This window comes from Mus pahari, chromosome 3 (genome assembly GCF_900095145.1).
Source record: "Mus pahari chromosome 3, PAHARI_EIJ_v1.1, whole genome shotgun sequence".
NCBI classification, from domain to species: domain Eukaryota; kingdom Metazoa; phylum Chordata; class Mammalia; order Rodentia; family Muridae; genus Mus; species Mus pahari.
Window position 1 is genome coordinate 85,799,286 of NC_034592.1, and position 24,070 is coordinate 85,823,355.

At 48.4% G+C, this 24,070-nt stretch overlaps 1 protein-coding gene across 1 annotated transcript in view; it reads right to left on the reverse strand.

The window, feature by feature from the left end:
* Nucleotides 1-2,111: 2,111 nt before the first annotated feature.
* Prr5l (proline rich 5 like) overlaps nt 2,112-24,070 on the reverse strand; it is an 83,681-nt gene continuing 61,722 nt past the window's right edge. The window contains exons 7-9 of the mRNA XM_021194358.2: nt 21,758-21,898; nt 15,671-15,797; nt 2,112-3,758 (exon numbers count right to left, since the gene is read on the reverse strand). Coding sequence (XP_021050017.1) covers nt 3,358-3,758; nt 15,671-15,797; nt 21,758-21,898 — 669 coding nt within the window. The 3' untranslated portion in view covers nt 2,112-3,357. The remainder of the gene's footprint in view (nt 3,759-15,670; nt 15,798-21,757; nt 21,899-24,070) is intronic.

Sequence of the window (24,070 nt, forward strand, 5' to 3'; positions counted from 1 at the left end):
CCTCCTTCTCTCTCTCTCTCTCTCTCTCTCTCTCTCTCTCTCTCTCTCTCTCTCTCTCTAGCTTTCTGTTTGGTTTTAGGGTTTTGAGGCAGGGTTCTTGTGTGACCTCGACTGTCCTGCAACTTGCTGTATAGACCAGGCTGGCTTCCAACTCACAGAGATCCACTTGCCTCTGCCTCCCAAGTGCTTGGATCAAAGGTATGTGCCACTACCACCCGGCTTAGGGTAGTTTAAGACTGTGTTTTAAAAGAAGCCTCGAAGGGCTATTTTAGTATTTTCTAATCTCAGCCTCAGATCAGATGCTTTTCCATGAGAGAAAGAACTAACCTAACCAGTTCAAGGATGGACAAAGAAACCCAGGGCCTGACTCTGGAGAGGAGGCCATGGGACAAGGGAACAGGGAGCCCATGGGCAGTGTGAGGAGTTTTGAGGGCAGAAGGCACCGTGGCCAGCTTAACTCTGCTTGCAAATTCAACCAAAACACACGTGAAGCACTGCACAGCAGCGCTCACGACATAAACGATATTTACTGTATCTATTTTGAAAACAGACAACCAGAAAGGAATTTAGTTTGTGAGTTCCTGCAGAGCCCAGAGCTGCGATTATTCCGTCACTAATATTCATCTTAGGGAAACTCTTGGCGTTCAATATCAAGATGAGGCTCCGCGGGTACCAGGGGAATGAAATTTGGTTAAAACTGTTACAGGAGACACTCTTGCAATAGGCCTGATGCCTTAAATGCCCACAAATGTCCATAAAATGTTTATGTGTATGGTCTGGGAGATCTCTGTAATAATACTAGGTGTGTCCAAAGAGGAACATGTAAACTGTGTAAAGTGAGCAGTAATGAAGTTCTACAGCCTGGACACTTTCAACACAAGAGCTCATGTATTAAACTGACAACTTCTGTCCTTGACAGAGACATTGAAGATAAGGAAAAAGGCATTTAAAAAGCACTCATTGTTAATCTTATCAATGGAAAAAAGCAAACCCAAACATGACTAATTACTTTGCCTCAATCAATAAATAATCTCAAGTGTGTCCTTGTCGTACTAACAAGAACCTAGCCATCAGTTCAATAAACCGCAATGCTCTGCCTGCGGACATACGTTAATAACTTTATGGAGTTTTAAAAAATATATTGTGTGTGTATGAGAGAGTGCACTGTCCAGTGCTGTGTTCATGCACACACACTTATGTGCATTCAGATGCCCTCAGAGAAGAGCATCGGAATCTCTGGGTCTAGAGTTATAGGCATGTGGCTGTGAGCTGCCTGATGGGCTAGGAACTAAATTGCATCTTTCAGCCTTCTGCAAGAGCAGCAAGTGCTCTTGAGCACACCAAGCCACTTCCCCAGCCCCCACCTTGTAGACTTTAGGCACCACATACGGAGAGATTGTTTTTCGTTTGAAATTCTCAAAGGAATCTGCACATTTCTTTTTGTGTATGTGGAGTGTGTGTGTGCACATGTATGGGTACACGTGTGTGTGCAAGTGCATGGGCATGGTGTGTGCACACATGCAGACATTTCTCTTTCATCATTATCTCTGGGAAGGACAAAATTAAAACATTTTTTAAAAATACAATTTCTAAAGCAAAACCTGTCAACAGCACAACTGTAGTCATATTTCAGACCTTTGCCTAAAGGGGGAGACCATCAAGGCTTAGAAGAGCTTGAAGCGCCTCTTCGCATGCTAACACCTTTTCTTTTTTTTTTTTTAAGATTTATTTATTTTATATCTGTGAGTACACTACTGTTGTTTTCAGACACACCAGAAAAGGGCATCAGATCCCATTACAGATGGTTGGTAACCACCGTGTGGTTTCTGGGAATTGAACTCAGGACCTGTGGAAGAGCAGTCAGGACTCTTAACTTCTGAATCATCTCTCTAGCCCACTGTTGATGCCTTATGTATTGAGATTTCACCAACAAAAAATTTCAAAGGCTAACCAGATCCTGATAGGCCAGCACACACCACAAACAGGGTCGGGAGAGACCTTCTATATTTTTCTGAGCTTCAATTAGCAAGACCAACCGAGGAAGCCAGGGACTTAGCGTAGACAAAAAGTTCCCTTTCCCCGGCCTGGAGGGAACAGTAGTGAGGACCTAGCATAGTAATAAAGTCTGCTGCTTCAAATAACAACATGAGACAGATGTGATAGGGATCCCAGACACTTCTGGGTACTTCTGTAATGTCATGGATTAAACATCCCTCCAAATAAAACATGCCCTCGTCCCTCTCTGTCTACTGTAAAGCAGACACAGTCCAGCCACAACACTCCCCTGCTCAAGAGGCAGTCTCCTGAGCCCAGCACAAACCTTCCCTAGAGGCCAAGACACTTACAACACAGGCCATTCCAGACATAGTGCTGGCTCCTCCAGAGCTCCGAGGTATGTGAGTCCTGCCCACCACTGATCCTTTTGTTCGGAGCTAAGCCATCGCCTTTTGAAGGGGTCCACTTGTGTTTAAGTCTGCAAACACACTCAACTGGAAATGAACAGTGCAAGATCCTATGTGCAAATATTTGCAAACCTTTTTTTTTTTTTTTTTGAGCAATACACATTTTATAAATTCAAGTGAAATCCAGGTACAGTCTAGGTCAGTTGCTATCAGCCAGCCTCTCATATACACAACAGAAAAGGGGTTGGCTCCTGAAACTGGAGTGAGAGTGAGGCACCAGTGAATGAGAAGGTTCACTCCCTGTGTCTGGGAGGAAGCCTGAGAAGGACGTGCTGAGAGGTGCAACGTAAGACATGACTCTGCCAGCTTGGTAGGTTCTCCTAGGCCAAAGCTCATGATATAGACAGCACATGACATCGGAACATACATTAAGAATGGACCCTCACCCACGGAGTAGGACAATGATTTCCCAGTAACTCTGCAATTAAAGTGATGAGGGCACATTCCCAGGACCAGGTGTGATATGGGCTGCGGCTGACTTCCATGCTACACAGAACCTCTACTGTTCTTTCCACCCATTGGCTTCTGCCTCCTAAGATCATAACGGGAACCGCAGAGGCCGGCACATTTCAGATGCTCATGAGTCGTCCAACCTTCTGCTACAACGCCAGGAGCATCAGCCAGTCCAATAGGACAGGGAAGGCCCAGAGATGAGGATCCAGGTGAATCAGGCAAGGCTGGAAGTCAGGTATATAGTGGTATGAGGAGAGGAGCCGGTCACTGACACCAGAGTGGGGAGGTCGACAGGTGTTTCCCAAAGGCATGAAGACTTGGCTCGTGCCCTACGGGAAATAAGGCAATATTGCGCAATGCAGGAGCCCCTGGTGATCCATGGAGGAGGAGAGGTGTCCTCATCCTAGCTACAAAGTAGGAACAGGTCCCTGGAGGTGGCGGCTCAGCCGAGGGAAGCACAGTTCAGCTCTGAGTCCTCCTGGCTGCCACTCGCCACATCTTCTAGTTCCAGTTCATCCGGGCTGTCGAGGATGCTGGGTTCACTGGAGCACTGGCGGTGTGGTGGGGGGAAGCTGGGTGGCAGGAGAAGGTGTTTGTCCTCACTGCCAGCCTCCTCCCCCAGCCCTGAGTGCATCATGGTGGCCATCGCCAGCAGCTGGATGTCCGAGTGGGCGTTGGCCACTGTGTGTCGCCGGACACTGCCACACTTCTCCAGGTACGCCTCCCCTTCCTGTTCTGTTAGAGGGGTCAAGACCATCTCATTCAGTGGCCGGCCAACCGTGGTCATCAGCGAGGCATAGTTCAGGACGGTCACCTTGGGCCGGACCCTGGAATGCCTCCTGGCTGCAAGAGAAAAAGCAGTAAAGGCTGTGATTTGGGGGACTGGTAACAGGGACCAGAAACTTCCTCTGGAAGAGGAAGGGGGTAGCTTCCGGGAACAGCTTTAGGTGGAGCCCTGCTGAATATAATGGAGAACAGGGCCATCTAAATGGCATGCAGCTTTACCTATTTACAGCAGATCCTCTATCAGGTCAATTAGAAGCCTATGGTAAATGCTCACCTAAAACTTTCCTGGATGGAATGAATGTGCAATGCTCCCCCACCCCATTTCCTGGTGCAGTCTGAGCTTCACTGAATTGGCCTTTAATTCCATTTTAACCATCTTCTCATAAGACATACACATTAGCCAGGGCTTCAGAAAGCTACTCAGGAGGGCTGGGGAGGATGCCTCAGTCAGTAAAGTGGTTGTATTGCAAGCCCCAGGACCTAAGTCTGATCCCAGGACCAAGCAAGCTCAGGCCAGCAGCAGCGGTGTGAGCTTGTAAATCTAGAGCTGGAGAGGTGGAGACAGGCAGAACCTTGGCTCTCAACTTGGCAAGTTCCAGGTCAGTGAAGGACCCTTCTTAAAAACCAAAACAAAGGAACTCAAACCAGAAACCAACCAAACAAACAAATAAAAAAACCCAAGGACTGGGGAGACAAACAGTGGATAAAACAGATGATGCACTGGCGTAAGGACCAGAGTTCCTTAGAATCCTTGCGAATGCCAGGTGAGTATGGAGGCTACTCTATAATTCCAGCACTCAGAAGGCAGAAATAGGAGATCCCTGGAGCAAGCTACCTAGCTAGACTACCTTGGATCAGTGAGATCTGGGTTCAACTGAGAGACCCTGTTTTCATGAGACCACTCAGGAAAACTTCCAGTGTCAACCTTGGGTCTACAATGGCTGCTATCTTAGCTGTCTGTGTTCCGGAAACTGCTGAAGTTTCACATGTACGAGGCTCTAGAAAACCAGGCTGTTGTCCTAACTACTCAGGAGGCTGAGGCAGGAGGGTTTCAAGTTAAAGGCCTGCCTAGGCGACAGAGCAGCCTGAGCAAGTAAGACTCTGTCTCAAAATAAAAAGTAAAGAGAGGCCAGTGGTTTAGCTCAATGGTAGAGCATCTACTTTGCAAGTATGATGATCTAGGTTCAAATCTCATGACCACAAAAAAATTAAAAATGCTTCGCACGCATTCTGGACTCTTGCTAAAAGCTGAATCTAAATCACAGCATCTTGATAAATTTACCCAAGGTCACACAGCTAGAACCCTGTCAGGCTTGGACTTGGATGAGTTCTCTACCGCTCCAGACTTTGCTTTTCCTAGCTGACCATACAAAGCTTACTAAAAAATCGCTATAGACAACCTTGAGGAAAGGACAAGCCAGTGGAGTTCACAGGAAGGAAAAAGTGTCTGTGACTATCAGGAAACCGGCCAAGGATGTACAATGGAGATGAGCCTTCAGGAGGGCGGGAGGCTTTGAAGAGAACGGAGGAGGATAGCATGTGGACTGGTGAGAACAGCCCGAGCAAGCCGTGCAGGAGCTCAACGTACAGGATTGATGAATTGTGCCCATCCAGGAAGGTAAGTGTGTGCTCAGAGGGCCCTGTAGTGCCAGACAGAAGCATCTGTGACACATGGGGGGGGGGGGATTGTGGAAAGGTCAGGACAGGGTGTGCTTCAGTAGAGGGCCCTACCAGGAGTTGGAGCATGGGCTACTGCCAGAGACACAAGCAAGAAAAGCCAGGGAGGGTGCAGGACAAAAGGGAAGAGTAATATGAGGGAAAAGAACAGGGATGGCGGACAGAAACAAGAACGGCAATGATGAAAGTGAAGATGACGACAGGCTGGGGAAGCAGTTACTAAAACTACAGAGCTCCTGGGATGGGCGGAGAAAAAAACAGGACTCAGGGTGACATATCCAGCACCCTGTGAACTCAAGAAAATAAAAGGACCACCACATCCCTCAGGTGCTCAACACGAAGCTGGCTGGGATCCTGGAGAAAGAATGAGATATGGAATGGCAATGGGACAGTAACAAGGAATTTATGCACAATACTTGTCCACTCAGAGACACACATTTCTATCATGTTCTCACATCATTAAAATGGATACTTCTAAAATGGAAGCACTGGAAGACCTCGAAGCAGCAAGGATCTAGCTAAGGGATCCTCCAAACAATGCCCCTAGGAACAATTTATTTCTCAAACTACTCTTATAACCAAGCACCATGGATCAGCTATAGGGAAACCTCAGTCAGTCTAGCAGAAGCTGAGCCCATCACATTGAGAGGACACATACCAGAAGCCAGTCTCTGTACCTGAGGGAAAGCAGCCACCTGTAAGGTGGAGCGTGTGCAGAGACAGAGCTGGAGAGAAGGGAGCTTTCCCATTTTAGGGTGAACATTCATTCCCAGGAGTTGGGGATATCCTCTACTTGGGGAAGAGATATACAGAACGCACCAACACTGGTAGGAGCCTGAGAATTTATATATGACTAAAATCGGGGCAGACAGATTAGCCAGGGTGGGCAGTCCAGGAAGAGAACAGAGTTGGAGCAGGGGCTGGGCCTGGGGAGGACACAGGAGAAGTTGAGGGAATGCAGACTCAGTTTGTGTAGCTGAGACACACTGTATCTCTGGCTGAGAGATTTTCCTGGGCCTCAACTTGCTGGAAGGAGCCCAGGAGAGGTGTCTCTGAGGGTTTCCTGGGCTCCATCCATCATTCACTGAGGTCAAGTGCATGAAAGGTACTACAGGCAGTGAATTAACATAAGGCCACTTGGACTGTGGCTGAAAAGAGCTGAGAATTGAAGCCTGAGTCAGACTGGACCAGCACTGTATGTGTGTGCATGCATATGTACACATGCATGCGTGTGCAGAACCATACCTGCCTTAGCCTTCAGCAAACAATTCTAGAGCTGCACTACACAAAATGCACCTGACTATTGAAAAGAAAAGAAGCCTGGACTTGATGGGGGTGGGGAGAAGTCTGGGTCTACACACTCTGTGCCGGGTGTCCAGCTGGGTACTGTACCCCAAAGGAGATGCTTCACCAACCCAGTCTCTCTTGCTGTTCTGCAGAAGATGAACATGAAGTCTACGGTCATCATTACTTACAAAGCCAAGACTCACGTCTGGGACCCACAGCAGGTCTCCCGCTTTTAGAGCAGCAGGAAAGGCACATTCAGGAGAAATTTCTGGTCAAGAGGAGAGCCTCTCTGACCTGCTGGGAGACCCAGCGTTTCAGTGGGGTAGGATCTATGCCGTGGCCACGGAACTACGGCCAGGAAAGCAGGGTCACCTTTAAGCCATGCTAAAGAGATAGGCAGAACTATTATTTCTTTAGTGAGATACCGTATTTCCCTACCTAGAAGCCCCTCCTCTGACACCATGCCCTACGTTCAGTCTGTCTGCCTACGGCTCTGAGAAGGCTGGAATTGTCCTGGGTTGGTTGGTTGGTTGGTTGGTTGGTTGGTTGGTTTTTTTTAACTCTTTTATTCACTGTCTTTTCCATGCTGACTTACACATGATGCTCTTCCTGACACCCCAGGTCTCCTTACTCTTTCTCCGCTGCTTGCCACCACATGATGCGCCCCCATTCCAGTAACTCAAACCGTATGCCCAGTCCCCTCAGACTTCTTCTCCTCCAGGCAGCTCCCTGTCCTGGTGGGTTTTTTCCCCTTCTTTTTAATATTTTTATCTTCTTTGAAATTCCATACACTGTGTTTTGATCATATTCACCTCCAGCCCCTTTCCCTAACTCATGCCAGACCCATCCCTCACCCTCCTACAACCCCACCAACACAGCTTTCAATCTTTTGTTTTGGTGCCACCCCCCATCCCACCCCTCACCCCCACCCCGGCTGAGCTGGAACTCACTCTGTAGACTGGACTAGCCTTGAACTCAGAGCTCCATTTATGTTGCCTCCAGAATGCTGGGATTAAAGGCATGGACCATCACTGCTGCTAAGTCAAAGGATTTTCCCCCTGACAGAAGTTTTTCATTTCAACTCCAATAAAATTGTCCTTCAACTTCCTCTTAAAATTATTTTATTGATGAGACTAAGAACCCCAAGACATGACCTTGGTTTCCCTGATATCAATGTGAAAAATGTCAGAGCTGAGGTACCAAGAGTATCCTGGAGATCCAGAGAATCGTGTGTGTGTGTATGTGTGTGTGTGTGTGTGTGTGTGTGTTTGTGTGTGTGTGTGTGTGTGTGTGTGTGTGTGTGTGTAAGACAGAGACAGAAAGACAGAGCCACTGAGACAGAGACAGAGACAGGAAGAGACATATATCTCACATGTGCACACATGGTCATGCATATGGAGACTCCTCATCCACTTCTCCACCTTAGACTTTTGAGACTGGCTCTCACCCTGAACCTGGGCCTCACCAACTCAGCAAGCTCCAGGGATCTCATTCCTGGGATTAAAGTTATACCTCCATGCCCAGCATGGATTCTGGGGTTAGGTTTCCGTCCTTACCCTTGGCAAGCACTTTACTCACTGAAGTAAAGAGCACTACAGATGGCTGCACTACTAGGGACTGGTTTATAGACCTCTTTAGGGTCTGTGTATAAAGAAGAATGTCTCCCCTGGCTTGCAGTTTGGGGGGAGGGGAACAAATCTCATAGCTTGACAAGGGTTTGAGGCCAGGGAAAGATTAGGAGGCAATCCTCACACCTGGAGGAAAGGGGGAGATAAGCTACTCCCAAGGAGCCCATAATACATGGCTTGGCCTGCTTGGCCCCACCCTCAATGCTCTTTCTTCCTCATTGCTCCCAGCAGAAGGCCAGAGCTGGTGTTCAAGCCTCAGGCTGCTCCAAGAAGGTAGGTAGCTAACACCGGGACTACACAGCTCAGCCCTGATCCTTGTAGTCACCGAGGCCCCACACTTTCCACGTAGCCTCCTCTCTCACCCTGCAGGGACTTGCCTACAGTTAGCAAGGCCTTTCAACTCTCAGGAAGAATGTTTTGGTCCTAAACTTGCTGCTGGCAGAGCCAAGATCACACGGACCCCATGGTTTGCCAAGTGTGCTGGCAGACAGTGCTTCCTGGATGAGCTTCTAGTCACCAGAGCTAATCCTCAGAGAAGTCAACTGAAGGGTGACTCCCTCAGTCAACCCCACGGGGCTCCTTGGGATGCCTGCAAGCCAAAGGCTGAGACCTGAGGACCATGGCCCCAGGGGAAATGGGGTCTCCCACCGAGGCACCCACTGAGATTGTCTTCCTAGGAATTCCTGAGACCTAAAGTCTGGGCTTTCCTTGTAAAGCGGCACTTTTGCAGAGAGAGGCTGGTCTGCCACTTTACCTTCCTTAAATTTCTTTCGAAAGCCTTTTCCTCACAGGTCCCTAACCATGTCAGGCATTAATTTCTGTGGAAGCCACCAATGGCAGTTCCTTTCAGACTCCAAGAGAGGCAAAGCCAGGGTGGAGCAGTCCTTTGTTGGGGACTGGCTCCCCAGTAAGCCTTTGATCTCCTAGGCTCCCAGAATGCCCCTGCCTTTGCAAGCTCCTGCTCCAATCCAGAACCTGCAAAGGCCCATACGGCCTTTGTCATGCAGAGAAGGTAGTGTCCAGCTGCGGGGCGGCTCCGCAGAGGGCCCCAGGGATACAACCGAGAAGGGCTGTGGAGGACTGGGAGGGCTTTTGTAGGGAGGAATCCAGCCTCGGAATGTTTGCTGCAGGAGAGGCCCTGAGAGCCCCAGAAAATCCCAAGTAGCTCAGGAATTTGGGTAACTTAAAAGGTAGCACTTGGGCCTGGCCTCCCACACTCTGTGTGTGTGTGTGTGTGTGTGTGTGTGTTGTTGTTGTTGTTGTTGTTGTTGCTTTCCTTTTAGTTTCACTGCTACCCTCCTTACCTGATATTTCCATTGTCCTTTTGTAATATGAAAAGAAAAAGTGGGGCTGGAGGGTTTGCACGCATTATGAACACGCGTGTGTGCACGTGTGTGTGCGCGCACACACACGCACACGCACATGCACATACACTCCATTTGGAGCCTTGGATAGGTTCACTTATCTATTGTTCTAAAGCAAGACTCCCGGTCCTGGTCCCAGCCCAGGTCGGGCAAGACACTGCCTCAGTATCTCTGGAGTCCAGGATGCAGAGCACACAGCAGGGAAATAGGGCAAGTATTGGCTTAGAGACAATTCCGCTAGGCTCCGCCCAACAGCTGCCTAGCAATAGCTTTCGTCATCAACCGAAGCTATTACTACCTGTGTCTCAGCCAAGGGCAAGCCGGGTGTGGCAGCATTTAAGAACTGCTTGCTACCCCAGACCCCTTCCTTATCCTCCCTCACATCTTCTCCCCCCCCCACCCTGCTCCCACGTGTTTCCAGGTAGCCTCTCTCTCTTTCTGTTCTTCTCTATCACCCCTGCTTCCCCCTTCCCCACCTCGATCCCTTTTCTAGGTACCGGCTCCCCTCCTTTTCCCCAATAAGCTTTCTTAGGTCTGTCACATGGTGTGATTTCCCAGGGTGACACTTTGGCAGGGGCCTGCCTGGTACCCCCTTACTCCCACTGCATTATCTCACAATTTATATTTCATAACAGTAAGTCTCTACCTTTCTTGCCTGCAAAACTGGGGCACTTCTCAGGCACCCCAAGAATGAGGGTGGCACCACCCTCCTTGGGCCATGTACATCTGCCAAAGCCTGGACAGGAGTGTGCAGCATGGCTGTTGGCTGAGTGGCCTTTCAGATGATGGTCCGGCTGCGTTGGCAATCTCGTGCTGGTCTCAGGGGAGACACAGCACAGGCCTGCCTCAACTAAAAGCATCTCTCATGATCCCACTGCAACTCTTAAAACTCTTTTCGTTGTCCATTCTTAAAAAGTTATGTGTATCCATGTGTGTCTATGTGCAGGTATGTGCACTCATGTGCACCTACTCACATGCAGGGTTAGAGGTACTGTAATCTCCCTGGAGCTGGAGTTACAGGGGCTTGGATTGGGGTCTAGAAACTGGATGTGGGTCTTCTGTAAGAGCAATATGTTTGCAACCTTTAAGCCATTTCTCCAAGATCCCAATTATTGTCTTAATACCCCCTGCCCCTGAGTGAATGCTACTTTCACATACATACTTATTTTAGGTATATAAGTGATCTATTTTCACGCATATCAGAAGAGGGCACCGGATCCCATCACAGATGGTTGTAAGCCACCATGCGCTTGCTGGGAATCAAACTCAGGACTCCTGGAAGAGCAGCCAGTGCTCTCAACCTCTGAGCCGTCTTTCCAGCTTATGAATGCTATAGAAATCTCTATCCCCGAAGGTCACCTCAGCTTTTAACATGTAGAGGTCTGAGACAAAATGTCTGGCCTGGGACACTTCTTGGACTAAGGATCACCTATGCCACTATCCCTTAATGACCTTACATCCTCAATGCTGACAGTTCGGGCATGAAGGATGTCCAGGACAGCTACAGAAGAACTTAGCTTTCAGATTTTTAACTCAAAGGGCCCAGTGACTGTGCACCCAGCACGGCACGCACAATTTGGCCAGGGCCTGCACTGCTTCTTGCCACTGGTAACTGCACCTCGGAAACCCCTTTAGTTCCTTGAGAGGTCCATCTCAAGAGAGCTCTCCACAACCCTGGAAGTCCTCCCAGTGGTCCTCCCTGACTGGGTAGCCCATCATCCACTTTGTTTACTCAGCTAACTCTGCCCATCTTACATTTCCCCCCAAAAGACCCCATTTCCTCCAGGGAGCCTTCCCTGGTGTCCTGGGTGGGTGGGACCTGCACTGCTCCCTCAGAGCATCTGTGAAATTTCACCCCTCACTGGACTGTGGGCAGTGGCACACCTCATTTTGCTCACAGGTACACCTGCAGCAGCACGCAAGGTGCCTGGCAGAGAGTCTGAAAACATACTGCTAAGATGTCTATGAAATGAAAGGATAATGATCTACAAACTGCTTAAGAGAGAATAATGGCCACCCTTCTGTCCCTTTCAAAGACAAGGGCTGGGCTGGCAGAATGACCCAGCAGATAGAGGTGTCCGTCACCTACCCTGTCAACCTGAGTTCAAACCCCAGAACATACATGATAGAGGGAGAAAGTAGCCTCCTGTACACTGTTCTCTGACCTCCATACATGAGTTGAGACATGAATTGATGGACATTTGTGTGCAGGTGTGCACACACACACACTAACACACCAGATAGATAGATAGATAGATAGATAGATAGATAGATAGATAGATAGATAGATATTTAATGAATTTAATTTTAAAAACGACACTATCCTCAATACAAAGTCTCAGGCCTCACCTTAACCTGACAAAAACGTGTATTGTTTTTATTTGGGTTGGAGGCAGAGATAGCTCCTCTCAGATTCCTCACATCTACTCTGACAGGGTTTCTCTGTGTAGTCCTGGTTGTCCTGGAACTCAGTCTGTAGATCGGGCTGGCCTTGAACTTAGAGATCCACCTTCCTCTGCCTCTAGAATGCTAGGATTAAGGACATGAAGTGGGACCTAAAGAGATGGGTTATCAGTTAAGAGCACTGTCTGTGGGACTGTGAAAGGCAGCCTGTTTTGTTTGAACGAAGCTTGCTCAAGAGACCCGGTAGAAAACTCTACAAGAGATGGAACAGTGAACCACATTCCCAGAGATAGGTGCCTCTCCACAGAGCCCCCAACTCCATCATCCTGTGAATATCAGTCATGCCTACAAAGTCCCAAGCTCCTGGCATTCTGGCTAGACTCCACCCTCACCGTTACCTGACAATAGCCAGGTATGCTCCTCCCCACAAAACTGCAAGATAGCCCAGCCCACTATAAAAGGGGCTGCTTGGCCCCCTCCTCCCTCTGTCTCTCTCTGTCTCTCTGTCTCTGTCTCTCTGTCTCTCTGTCTCTGTCTCTGTCTCTCTCTGTCTCTCTCTGTCTCTCTGTCTCTGTCTCTGTCTCTGTCTCTCTCTCTCTCTCTCTCTCTCTCTCTCTCTCTTCCTTAAGCTCTCACCTTTCTCACTCTCATCTCTAGCTCTCCTTTTCCCATTCCCTTCTCCCCTTCTCTCCACGGTGGCCATGGCCAGCCTCTCTCTTTCTTTCTACCTTCTCTCTTTCTCTCTGCCTTTCTATAATAAAGCTCTAAAACCACAGACTGTCTCTGCTCATCAAGGCCTGCCATGCTTGAACAATGGAATAGGCTTTCCCTTAAAGAGCTTCATCTAACTTCCCACCAGAAGGCCTTCCTGCATTCCAGACCAAGGACTCTCACCCTCCTGGGAACCACCTAGCACCCCCTCTCCCCTTGCCCTCTCCTCGATTCGACCCTGAGGATGCCAGACCTGTCCCGGGGCCTCCACCTTGTTCTCAGATCTTCTGAGACATACAGCGGTGTCTGGGGTGTCCGAGACTGAGAACCTGTTATCTCTGACTTCCATGAGGCCCAGAGACCTCGGACTGGGTCCGTGGCTTCCCACAGCCAGACACCCACCTGGGGCTGTGTGGAGAGTGTGCGGCAGTCCTCTGCATCTGCCCTCCCAGAGAACCTGGTGGGACGCATGTTCTCTCGCACCCCCTTTATTCTCCCATGCCCGCTGCCCCACAACTGTCTGCTCTTCCAGAGAACCCAGATTCAATTCACAGCAGCACATGATGGCTGAGAACCACCCATAACTCCTGTTCCAGGGAAATCAAAGCCCTTTTCTGAACTCTTCAGGCACCAGACACACAAACATGCGCGCATACACACAGGCAAAACACCCATACACACAAAATGATAAAATAATTTTTAAAACATGAAGATTAGTGAACTAAAGGCAATGAAGAAGCAGGTTCAAGCTGGAGGGTCAGAGGTTCAAGGTCATCCTTGGCTACATAGTAAGGTTGAAGTCAGCTCGGACTACATGAGACCCAGTCTCAAAAATCACTGTTCTTTGTTAAAGACATTACATAAATAGGAGTTCAAAGCCAACTATTTGAAAACCACTTGTTTCCTGGATGTCTGTCCTGTATGTGAGACCATATATTTCAACACACTTGTTTAGTTTTCTCATTAATCTGTTGCAGGGATCTGTTCCAACTATGAGCTTATGAGGATTGAAGTAAAGTTTTGTTGTTGTTTTGTTTTTTTATCTTCCCCTATATTGGAATTAGGCCCTGACTATGTTGGAGTTCTTGGCATAACACCACTAATCTACTGGCATCCTGATATCTCCCTGGGTCCCCATCCCTGAAATGACATGAGGCCAGAGAGTAATAAGGAAGGGAGGCTCCGTGGAGTCAGAAGCAATACAACATCCAGCTTAGGGAAGAGGCAGAGGGTGGGCAGGAGACTGACTGCTTTCCTTCGATAGCTTTCAGATTTATGTGAAGGGAGTGTGGAAGAGATCAGAGAATGAACCAGTGAGACCTGGGCGTCAGCTGAAAGGAGCCAGCCTCCTCCAGTCTGTGGCTGCTGTGGTAGAGCTAGTATCTCCAGAGAAACAGGACCAGGGCCAGGAGAGCAGCCATTAGAAGGCTCAGCCTTCTACACAAAGAGGCCCAGGAAGGGCAGGCAGCATGCTCTCTGGAAACTGCTCCTTGTCCCCTTGGTTTTGAAGCTCGACTACAAATCCATCACAGCGGGATGAGGGCCAAGCGAGTGTAACCCAGGTGATGTTTCTCATTCCGCACCTTTCTGTGAGTGCAAGCTGCCCTGGCTTTGGAGTACATCAGTCCGTATTGGTCTAACAAGCATGTTCGAATATCCACTGGATTGTTGCATGGCTGGACATCAGGCCCCAGTGCAAATGCTTAAGACAGAAACAAGCAAGCGTCTGCCTTGTATGGTCTTACATCTTAGGCAGTAACCGAAGAATCTTTATCAAAAGTCTTTCATGAGGCTGTTTCTACCATGTTTTTGTTGGGAACTATTCTATAGTATATTGTACTGTGACATCAGACGCTTCTACTGAGGCTGTCTAGACTGTGCTCTCGCTGAGAGAAGATCTGATTCACCTCTAGATTCTATACAGACACTAAGGCACTGCCTGGTACCGCAGTACCATTACAGCCACCAAAACAGGAGGCCCGGGCAGAATCTATTCCCAAATCCAAGAGCCCTGTCTCTTGCAGTGAAAGACCTTTTAGTACTTACAGAAATAGAGTGGGGACAGTAGATAAAACATCTGACTGTAAAAGTGACATGATGGCTTCACATGGTGGCCACTGTTAAGGGAAGAAATATCATGGGTGGGTTTCCACTCAAATGAGTGACAGATGTTGGATTGGCTAGTTTTATGTCAACTTGACACAAGTCATCTGAGAGGAGGGAACCTCAATTGGAAAAAAAAAAGAAGCTTCCATAAGATCTGGCTGTAGGAAAGACTACATGACGTTTTCTTAATTAGTGATTGATGTGGGGAGGGCTCAGATCATTTTGTGTGGTTTCATCCCTGTGCTGGTAGTCCTGGATTCTACATGAAAGCAGGTTGAGCAAGCCATGGGGAGTAAGTCAATAAACAGTACCTCTCTACGGTCTCTACTCAGCTCCTGTCTCCAGGTTACTGTCCTGTTTGAGTTCCTGCCCTCATTGCTTTTGATCATGGACTATTATATAGAACTTTGAGTGAAATAAACCATTTCCTTCCCAAGTTGCTTTTGGTCATGGTGTTTCATTATAGCATCAGTAAGCCCAACTAAGGCAGGTATTATACAAAAATACAGTTTTTGGTATTAGATACAGAAAAACTAATGAGAAAGATCAAAGCCATTGGTCAAAGGAGTGGATGGGACAGGCATTACTACAGAGGTTGGGACCAGTCTCTGAGGAAGATTGGTAGAAGGGCAGGGTTGCTGCCACATGGCCTCATAACATCTGTAACTAACAAACCAAGACTTATACTGGCCTTCACTAGAACAAAGCTCTGGGCAGACAACTGGCGCTTGGAACCTCATTATAAGTATCATTATCTCCAAGCCTCTAGACTTCAGAGCTAAGTGCTTCTTACCCAGTGAGTACGTGGGGCCTGAGCAGCTGCGGTCCCCGCTGATGCTGAGAAAGGGAGACACCACTTGCTTCACCAGCTCCTCCAGCTGCAAATAGCCCTCACTTGGGCCTGTGGGCTCGTGAACACTCTACAAATGAACACCCAAGACAGATAAAGGTCAGTGTAGTGTCAGAGCAGTGGACATTTGTCAACACCTGCCAATGACCCTCCTCTGTGTACAAGGTAGTATGGGCACAGTCAGCCTCCTTGTGGTTAGAATGAAGGATACAGGCCAGAAGCACTGGGCACTTGTCCCAAGTCAATAGATGAAAATGAGAGAGAACAGGAAATTGAGAGGAGGCAGGAGATGGGAGAAAGGATAAATGCAAGATTTGGAGCTGTGTGGCTCTCCCGGGGACATGGGACATGAGGACATGGTTTACACTGAGCCTTTCAGAGGGAGCAGCCCTCATTCCTCAGGCCCTCTGCCAGGTTGCCTAGCAAAACACAAATGACAGGTTTTCCTGGCCCTCTACAAAATGAAGATGCAGGGCCCTGAACTGAAAATCAGTAAAAATGTTGAACAGGAGATGAACGTCTATTAAAACAGACACTGAGAGACAACTGTATCTCTGAGTTCAAGGCTAGCCTGGTCTACAGAGCAAATTCCAGGACAGCCAGGGCTACATAAAGAACCCTGTCTTGAAAAACAATACATACATACATACATACATACATCAAACATACATACATACATACATACATACATACATACATACATACTTACATACATACCTACGATGTTTAAGAAGCAAATCCAGAAACTGGGCCTTTTAAAAACAAAATCTGGCCGGGCAGTGGTGGTGCATGCCTTTAATCCCAGCACTTGGGAGGCAGAGGCAGGCTGATCTCTGAGTTCAAGGCCAGCCTGGTTTACAGAGTGAGTTCCAGGACAGCCAGGGCTACACAGAGAAACCCTGTCTCGAAAAACCAAGACAAGAGGCAGGTGGATTTCTGAGTTCGAGGCCAGCCTGGTCTACAGAGTGAGTTCAAGGACAGTCAGGGCTACACAGAGAAACCCTATCTCGAAAAAAAAAAAAAAAAAAAAAAAAAAAAAAAAGAAAAAAGAAAAAAGAAAAACCAAAACAAACAAAAAAGGAACAAAGTCTGGGTTCACCCAGGACAGTGTTAAGTGGCATAGTCCCAATTCTCACTCTAAAGGTGAGGGGTGGTGAAGCCCAATGATTATCCCACTCCCAGAAGAGCAGTGAGCTCACCCACAGCATGCAGTCATTTCACAAAAGCATTGCATATGAACGAACACACACACGGGCCTCCCAACAAGCAGGGACAGGTCACCCTTCCAATGGCTCCAAACAAAACCCAGGAGGCTTAAGAAATTTGCCTAGTGTAACACAGTCAATAGATGACAGAAACAAACAAATCCCCCACTGGACTGGAACCCAAGCTGTCTGGCTATGAGACCATGTGACCACCACTATGAGACCATGTGACCACCACTATGAGACCATGTGACCACCACTCGTTAGAAAACAGAGAAAACTCACAGAAAAGTCCAGAACAGGAGAAAGAAGACCTAGAAAGTGGTTCTAGGTATGTCTCTGCAGTGCAGCACAGTAGGAGTCCTCAGACTTGCATGTGGGGTAAAAGCCCTGGGTAAAAGCTAGGTGGCAAAGACCCAGAGACCAGAAAGGGACAAGGGCCTAGGCAGGGAAAAACGGAGACATGACAGCCAAAACTGGACAGGAACTGGTAATAAATCAGCTTTCTAGAAAACCAGCAGGCTCCCTGTGAATTGTTTCACACTGCAAGGGGCTTGAAAGTGTGCCCTCCTGCTGAGGGGTAGCAAAGACCCAGAGACCAGAAAAGAATAAGGGAAAAGAGGGAAAAGAGACTTCAGGGCTTAGCCAGGCCCTGAGCTTAGCCAGGACGAGTACCTCTCCAAATTTGCAAAATAGATCCTGAATGGGTTCCCTTAAAAAGTCAAAGCTCACCACAGCCCTGCAAATTGTCTGCGGAGTGAAGCAAGTGGGGCCAGCTCCTGCAGATTAGGGATCCATGGTTGAGATGGGGTTTCCAAGTAAATGGGCTTTTCATTGGTCCTTTTCTCCTATACCAAAGGAGACACAGATGCCTGGGTGTTGGATGGTTTAAGGAAACAAGAAGCCTGAAAGGGGACTATGGATTATATGCAACTTTGACAAAATATAAGCAGAGTTTGCAATCTGAGACTGAAAAGGGAAGGGAAGAGACAGATGTGGAGAGACTATCTATTGGGATGAGCTTGACTCTGGCGCTGGAAACAAGCCTGGCGATTCTCCGCACCCTCTCCTCTGTCCCAGCTCCACTCTCCCTGAGCTCAAGCAGCAGAATGCTTAGTGTTGGAAAGGAGCATGGCAAGAAAGTGAGCTGACTGACTCAGGAAGACACATGAAGGCTGCACCAAACCGGAGCGGGGGCACTCAAGGCAGTAGGGAGGCAAAGGGGCTGGAGCCAGACCGCAGGGCAGAGGCTCCAAGCCATACAACCCCCTTTATCAGGTTTTGAGACCCTGAAACATCTTTCGTCTTTTGTTTCTTCTGATCGTTCTCATCAGATTCTTCTCTAGCTTTTCCTCCAAAAGAGGCATGGCAGGAAAAAGAGGTGGCAAAGGGGAGGGCCAAAATGGAGAATAACACCCTTTGCAACAGAGTGGCTCTCCAAAGGACATGGCCCTTGAGGACATCCTCAGCCCTTCTGTCTCACTGTTAAATCGCTCAGCACATCACAGCCTGTGAATGACAACTTTTTCTGGCCCGGTATGAAACAAAGAAGCTGAGCCCTACATTCAAAAGTGATTAAGAATGTTCAGTGGGAGATGGGAGACTATGGAACTAAGCACAGGCCCTCCAGGGACAATGTCACACAACTTACCTCTTGGACAGGGCCCCATACTCACTGAAGGTCTCCCTTATCCTCTGGGTGGGACCCCTTGAGAAGGAGAGCTGACTACCTAGTATAGCATGGGCTGCCCTTGTATTTTCCAAGAAGGGGGAATTAGTTCAAGAAAGTTTGGAAGACTGACGGGAAAGAGAGAGCTGAAGTCCGAGAAAAGCTCTCTTTCCTTGTATCAGAGTCAGGTCATTTTGGGAACATCACGCCCAGGTCTCATGTCCCTGCAGAGAGTCGGACAATCTACAGTACATTCCCTGTAGCAGGAGTGGTCCCAGAGTGTATTCCCTGACCTTCCTATTCAGAATCCAAAGCTGCTGCCCCTAGGGCCCTAGAAAACAGATTTGGATCAAGGAAAGACCTGCACTGATGACTGCCTTCCTCCCTGCCTCAGCTCTGCATCTCCCAGGGGACCTATTTCCAGGAGGCTAAGAGGGACAAGATGCTAAGTGCTCTGCCCTGGAGTGTGACCACCTTAGAAGTCCTAAGGGCATTTACAGTACCTGGGGAAGGTGGGGAAGCAGGAAGGAAGGAAGGCTGAGAAGTGGAGAGCGCAAAAGACGAGGACTGGCTGACTAGCCCAGCTCACACAGTTCAATTTATACTCCTGAGTGAGTTAGCTAACTATCTCTCTGACCTTCCAATACCCTGTCGTGGGAAGAACAAGAAGATCCACAGTGGGGGATGTTTTGTTGCCCAGTTTTCCAGAACCTCAACATAGCCAAAGAACTTCTCGGGCTATATTCCATGCTTCTAAAGGAAGAAGCCATTGTGGGACTCAAGCCAGGGATCTTAGGTTCTTCCTAACAGGCTCCATCACTTTCTGAGCCATGCTCAATGAACACCTACTTTTATGACCAAGGGTGCTGAGGGCCCAGCATAGGGAAGAAGTTTAAGATCTGCTCTGACTGCTCTGGACAACAGTGTTTAGAGCAGAGAAAAAATGAGCACCAAGACTCCAGCCCTGCAGGGACCAGGAAGGCCACAGCACAGGTCAGCATTAGACAGTCAGGTTCTAATGTCTGATGGAGGGATGGAGGGGCGGTAGGCCCAGGGACACACTTGAGCAGATTCCCTAAGATCAGCTGCGAAGAACTGCATACACACAGTGTGGTGGGGAAATGGGACAGGCCAGAGTAGATGGACTCGGGTACATCTTCAGAGGCTTTAGGGGGTGACGTCATGTATTGTTGGATTGTTCCACACAAAACCCAGAACCTCAAAAGGCTTTCATTACAGAAACAGGTCCTCCTACTCCACTTTCAGATGGGGAGGGTCCTCAAAAAACAGCCATGACCATACATGGAAAAAGATGTATGGTAGTTAAACTTGACTGTCACTATGGAAACACCCCTTGGACAGCATCTCTAGGTTAGGTTAGGTTAATAGAGGTGGGATGACCCACCAACCTCACGCACAGAGCCTTTGCCTGGGCTGTGGTCTTAGGGCTGCATAGAAAGAGGAAGCCAGTTGAACACCAGCATTCATCTTTCTCTACTTGCTGATAGATACAAGATACAGTGTGGCCAGTTGCCTCACCTTCCCGTTACTGTGCCTTCTCCGCAGCGATGACTGTAAGCTTAAGTAGACAGTTCCCCTTTTAAGTTGTGTTTGTCAGGTATTTTGACACAGTTGAAGGGGAAGTAAGTAATACTGGATGGCGTTATGAATCAAAACAGAAACAGAAAGTGGAGTCCAGCTTCCTAGCCCCCATCTTAGAATCCTCCAGGGCTCCTTTTCCACACTCCATATTTGGGAGCACAGCCCTGAATTCAGCATTTCAGATGTAAGCTGTGGACACTTTGCCACGTCCATCCTCCTATTCCTTTCTACAAAAAGGCTAGCTCTAGAAGGAGACCCACCCTTATCTCTTGGACGACCCTTCCTCCTTTCTTATTACAGGAAAGGGGAATACACAGAGGATAGCCCCATGAGAGTCAAAAGCCCAGCAGCTGGGGGACATGGGGCTGGTGACATCTCAGTCAACAGGAGCCTGATGGAAGAACCCGAGACTGCACATGGGAAAGAGCTCCCCAGGGCGTGGTGGTTCCATCTGACCACATTCAAGGTCATGGTTGATTGGGCAAAGGGGATCTCCGAGCCCAACATGTGCCAACCAGATACATCCCTCCCTACAGGAGGGAGCAGGATGCTCCCAGTTCTGCATCTGAGAATCTTACTACCTCTTACCAGCTGAGAAATCTCACTCAACTGCATAAGCGTCCTGTTTTCGTTTCCTCGTCTGGAGCATGGGAATATCAACAACGCTGACCTCATAAAGGGGCTTATTTGGACTGTTTAAGAAAAACAGAACATTTATAGTCCTTGTGCCTGCACCTGGCAAACAACCAGAGCCGGAGAAGTGTTAGCTCATCTTCCTGTTGCTGATTTAAGACTGGGATGGGAAGACAGGATGGAGCCATCTGGGTAGTGTCTCCCTGGAAACAAACACCATGGCATGCCACATCTAATCTGGTCCAAATAATTCCACAAACAGAGAAAAGACCAAGTCCAAGAGCATCCGGGCAAGGCCACAAGAGACAGCATCAGAGAAAACAAACAGAGATCAAGAAGCGACCAGAGCTCGGAGACCTGACTTGGTCTTGCTTTTTCAAGAAGCCCATCTAGGAGTTCTAGGTGTCTCTTGACTCAACGACGGCAGATACTTTGTCATCGTTTTCAATCCTTGGCTCCTTGACATAGTTTAAGGGCTGACAAGGATGTGTACCCTTCATGAGCTGGCTCCACAATAAATGTGCTCAAGACTCTGAGCTGGGTGCTGAAGGTACAAGCAGGAGAAGGAATGGAGTATCTGTCTTGACTGTCCCAGACAATGGTGTTCAGGGCAGAGGGAATGTGGGCACCCAAATCCCACCCGAGGGATGGAGAAAGCCACAGCTCCCAGGAAATCACGCTCCAGCTGTTTTGTTCTTCCCTGACTCCAAGACTAGCCCTGAGTACAGCAATAGGGCCCCGACAGATGCACAGCAAAGATACACGAACAGGTGAACCAAGAAACATGGACAAACAAGCAGAAGCATGCACGGCTCTGCCACACCGCTCTGTTGTTCCACCCCCTCCCCACCTCCATCACGGCAGGATTCTGGATCCTTTGGCTGGTTGCTGCCACAAGGGACAGGGCCCCTCGGAGCTCACCTGCAGAATGAGCAGCATTTGTGTAATAGAAGAAGGCAACTTGGACTGTGCCAACAGCAGCACGTCACCCAGCTTTACTTTCAGCAAGACCAGGTCCCGGAAGCCCAGCAGGGAGATCTGGCGGATGGTCAGCTCCTGTCCCTAGGGAAGAAGACAGGTGGAGGGGTGAGAGGTGAGAGCCTGCTGGATCCCCACCAGCCTCAAGGTGTCCAGGGCAAGTGTTCACAGCACTCCGGATGGACTAGAACAGGCATGGGCAAGGCCTGTGGGCTGTCTCATAAGAAGACCAGGCTCCGGTTTCCTCTGGCATTAAGACAAGGTGTGGCTCAACCTACCTAATTAATCTGAAGACAATAAAATACCCATGTAATAGGGGCCATGTTGTCAGGAGATTCCAGTGGGCGAGAAGAAGTAACAGAGAGGAAGGTGAAAGAGAAGGTGGGTGAGGAGAAGAAAGAGAGAGAAAGATCACAGGGCAGTGGTGGCGCACGCCTTTAATCCCAGCACTGGGGAGGCAGAGGCAGGCAGATTTCTGAGTTCGAGGCCAGCCTGGTCTGCAGAGTGAGTTCCAGGACAGCCAGGGCTACACAGAAAAACAGAGAGAGAGAGAGAGAGAGAGAGAGAGAGAGAGAGAGAGAGAGAATCACTGCTCTCTCCACTCCAAGGCCGCTTCTTCAATTTCATCTGTTAAATAGTTAAGTGCTCATCTCATGCCAGGCAATCGCCGACCTTACGTGGTTATAAAGATGTTAGATTCTCACGTAATCGCAAGTAACTAATAAAGAAAAGTAGTGAGGAACATGTGAAAGGAGTAAGAAGGAGCGTGACTATTCCAGTGCCAGTGGTTGGGGCACTAGGTGGGGGAGAAAAGTGCCAATAGTGACAGGAGTTTGCACTTGGTAGGCTCTGTGCGCTAGGCAGGACCCTAAGCATTTAGATGTAAAGAGTGAGTATACTCTCCACACAGTAGGCTGTGGTTTGTGTGTGTCCTCCTCATACTCATTTACTGGAACCCTGGGATTTGGAAAGATGGTTTCACATTTTTTTGAAGATTTATTTGCATTTATGCATATGTGTGTGAAGCGGGGATAAAGCAATTTATACCTCAAGGTTTTACATCTTTCTTTCTATGCCATTAAAATGATTAGAAATTACAAATGAAAAGTGGTGTTGAGCTGGAGAGGTGACTCAGCGGTTAAGAGCACTGACTGTTCTCCCGGAAGGTCCTGAGTTTAAATCCCAGCAACCACACGGTGGCTCACAATCATCCATAATGAGTTCTGACAACCTCTTCTGGTGTGCCTGAAGAAGACAACTACAGTGTACTTACATATAATAAATAAATAAATCTTTTTAAAAAAAAAAAAAAAAGAAAGAAAGAAAAAGAAAAGTAGTGTTACTTGATCTTTGTTAGGTCTCAGAGAGTACATATGTGCAGAAATAACCATTAGGCCTTAGCTCAGGCTGGACCAGAGAAGGATCGCTGACTGTCAGATAAAAGCCAGAATTCCTTAGGAGCTTATGAGATGGGTTCCCACCCATCAAAAGGGACATATGGCTCTCCATTGACAGGTACCTGTGGCTGGCCTCAGTCCCTATTCACAAGTATTTGTTCTACCTCAAGGCTGCCACACTAGCCTCCTGGTCCTTTTGCTAGCCACCAGCCTGTTCCAGATCTTTTTTTAAAGATGTATTTATTTTAATTTATATGAATACACAGTAGCTGCCTGTCTTCAGAAGAGGGCATTGGATCCCATTACAGATGGTTGTGAGCCACCATGTGGATGCTGGGAATTGAACTCAGGACCTCTGGAAGGGAAGTGAGTGCTCTTAACCATGGAGCCATCTCTCCAGCCCTGTTCCAGATCTTCCTATAACAGCACCCCACCCCCATTCTCTCCTATTCTCTTTCTCACGATTCTGTTTCTTGCTATTCTACTCACTTCCATAGTCCTGGCCGTGTCCAGTTTTCTTTTTTGTTCCCCCTTGGCTCTGGCCTCTCCCAGATGCCTCTGGATGCTCTCTCTGCTCCCCTTCCCTGTGGAGCGGCCACCACAGTGGTTTCTTTTTTCTTTTCTTTTTTTCATAAACATTTTTATTATTATTTTCTTTATTTACATTTCAAATGCTATCCCGAAAGTTCCCTATACCCCCCCCACCCCCGCTCCCCTACCCACCCACTCCCACTACTTGGCCCAGGCCTTCCCTTGTGCTGGATCATATAAAGTTTGCAAGACCAAGGGGCCTCTCTTCCCAGTGATGGCCGATTAGGCCATCTTCTGCTACATATGCAGCTAGAGACTCGAGCTCAGG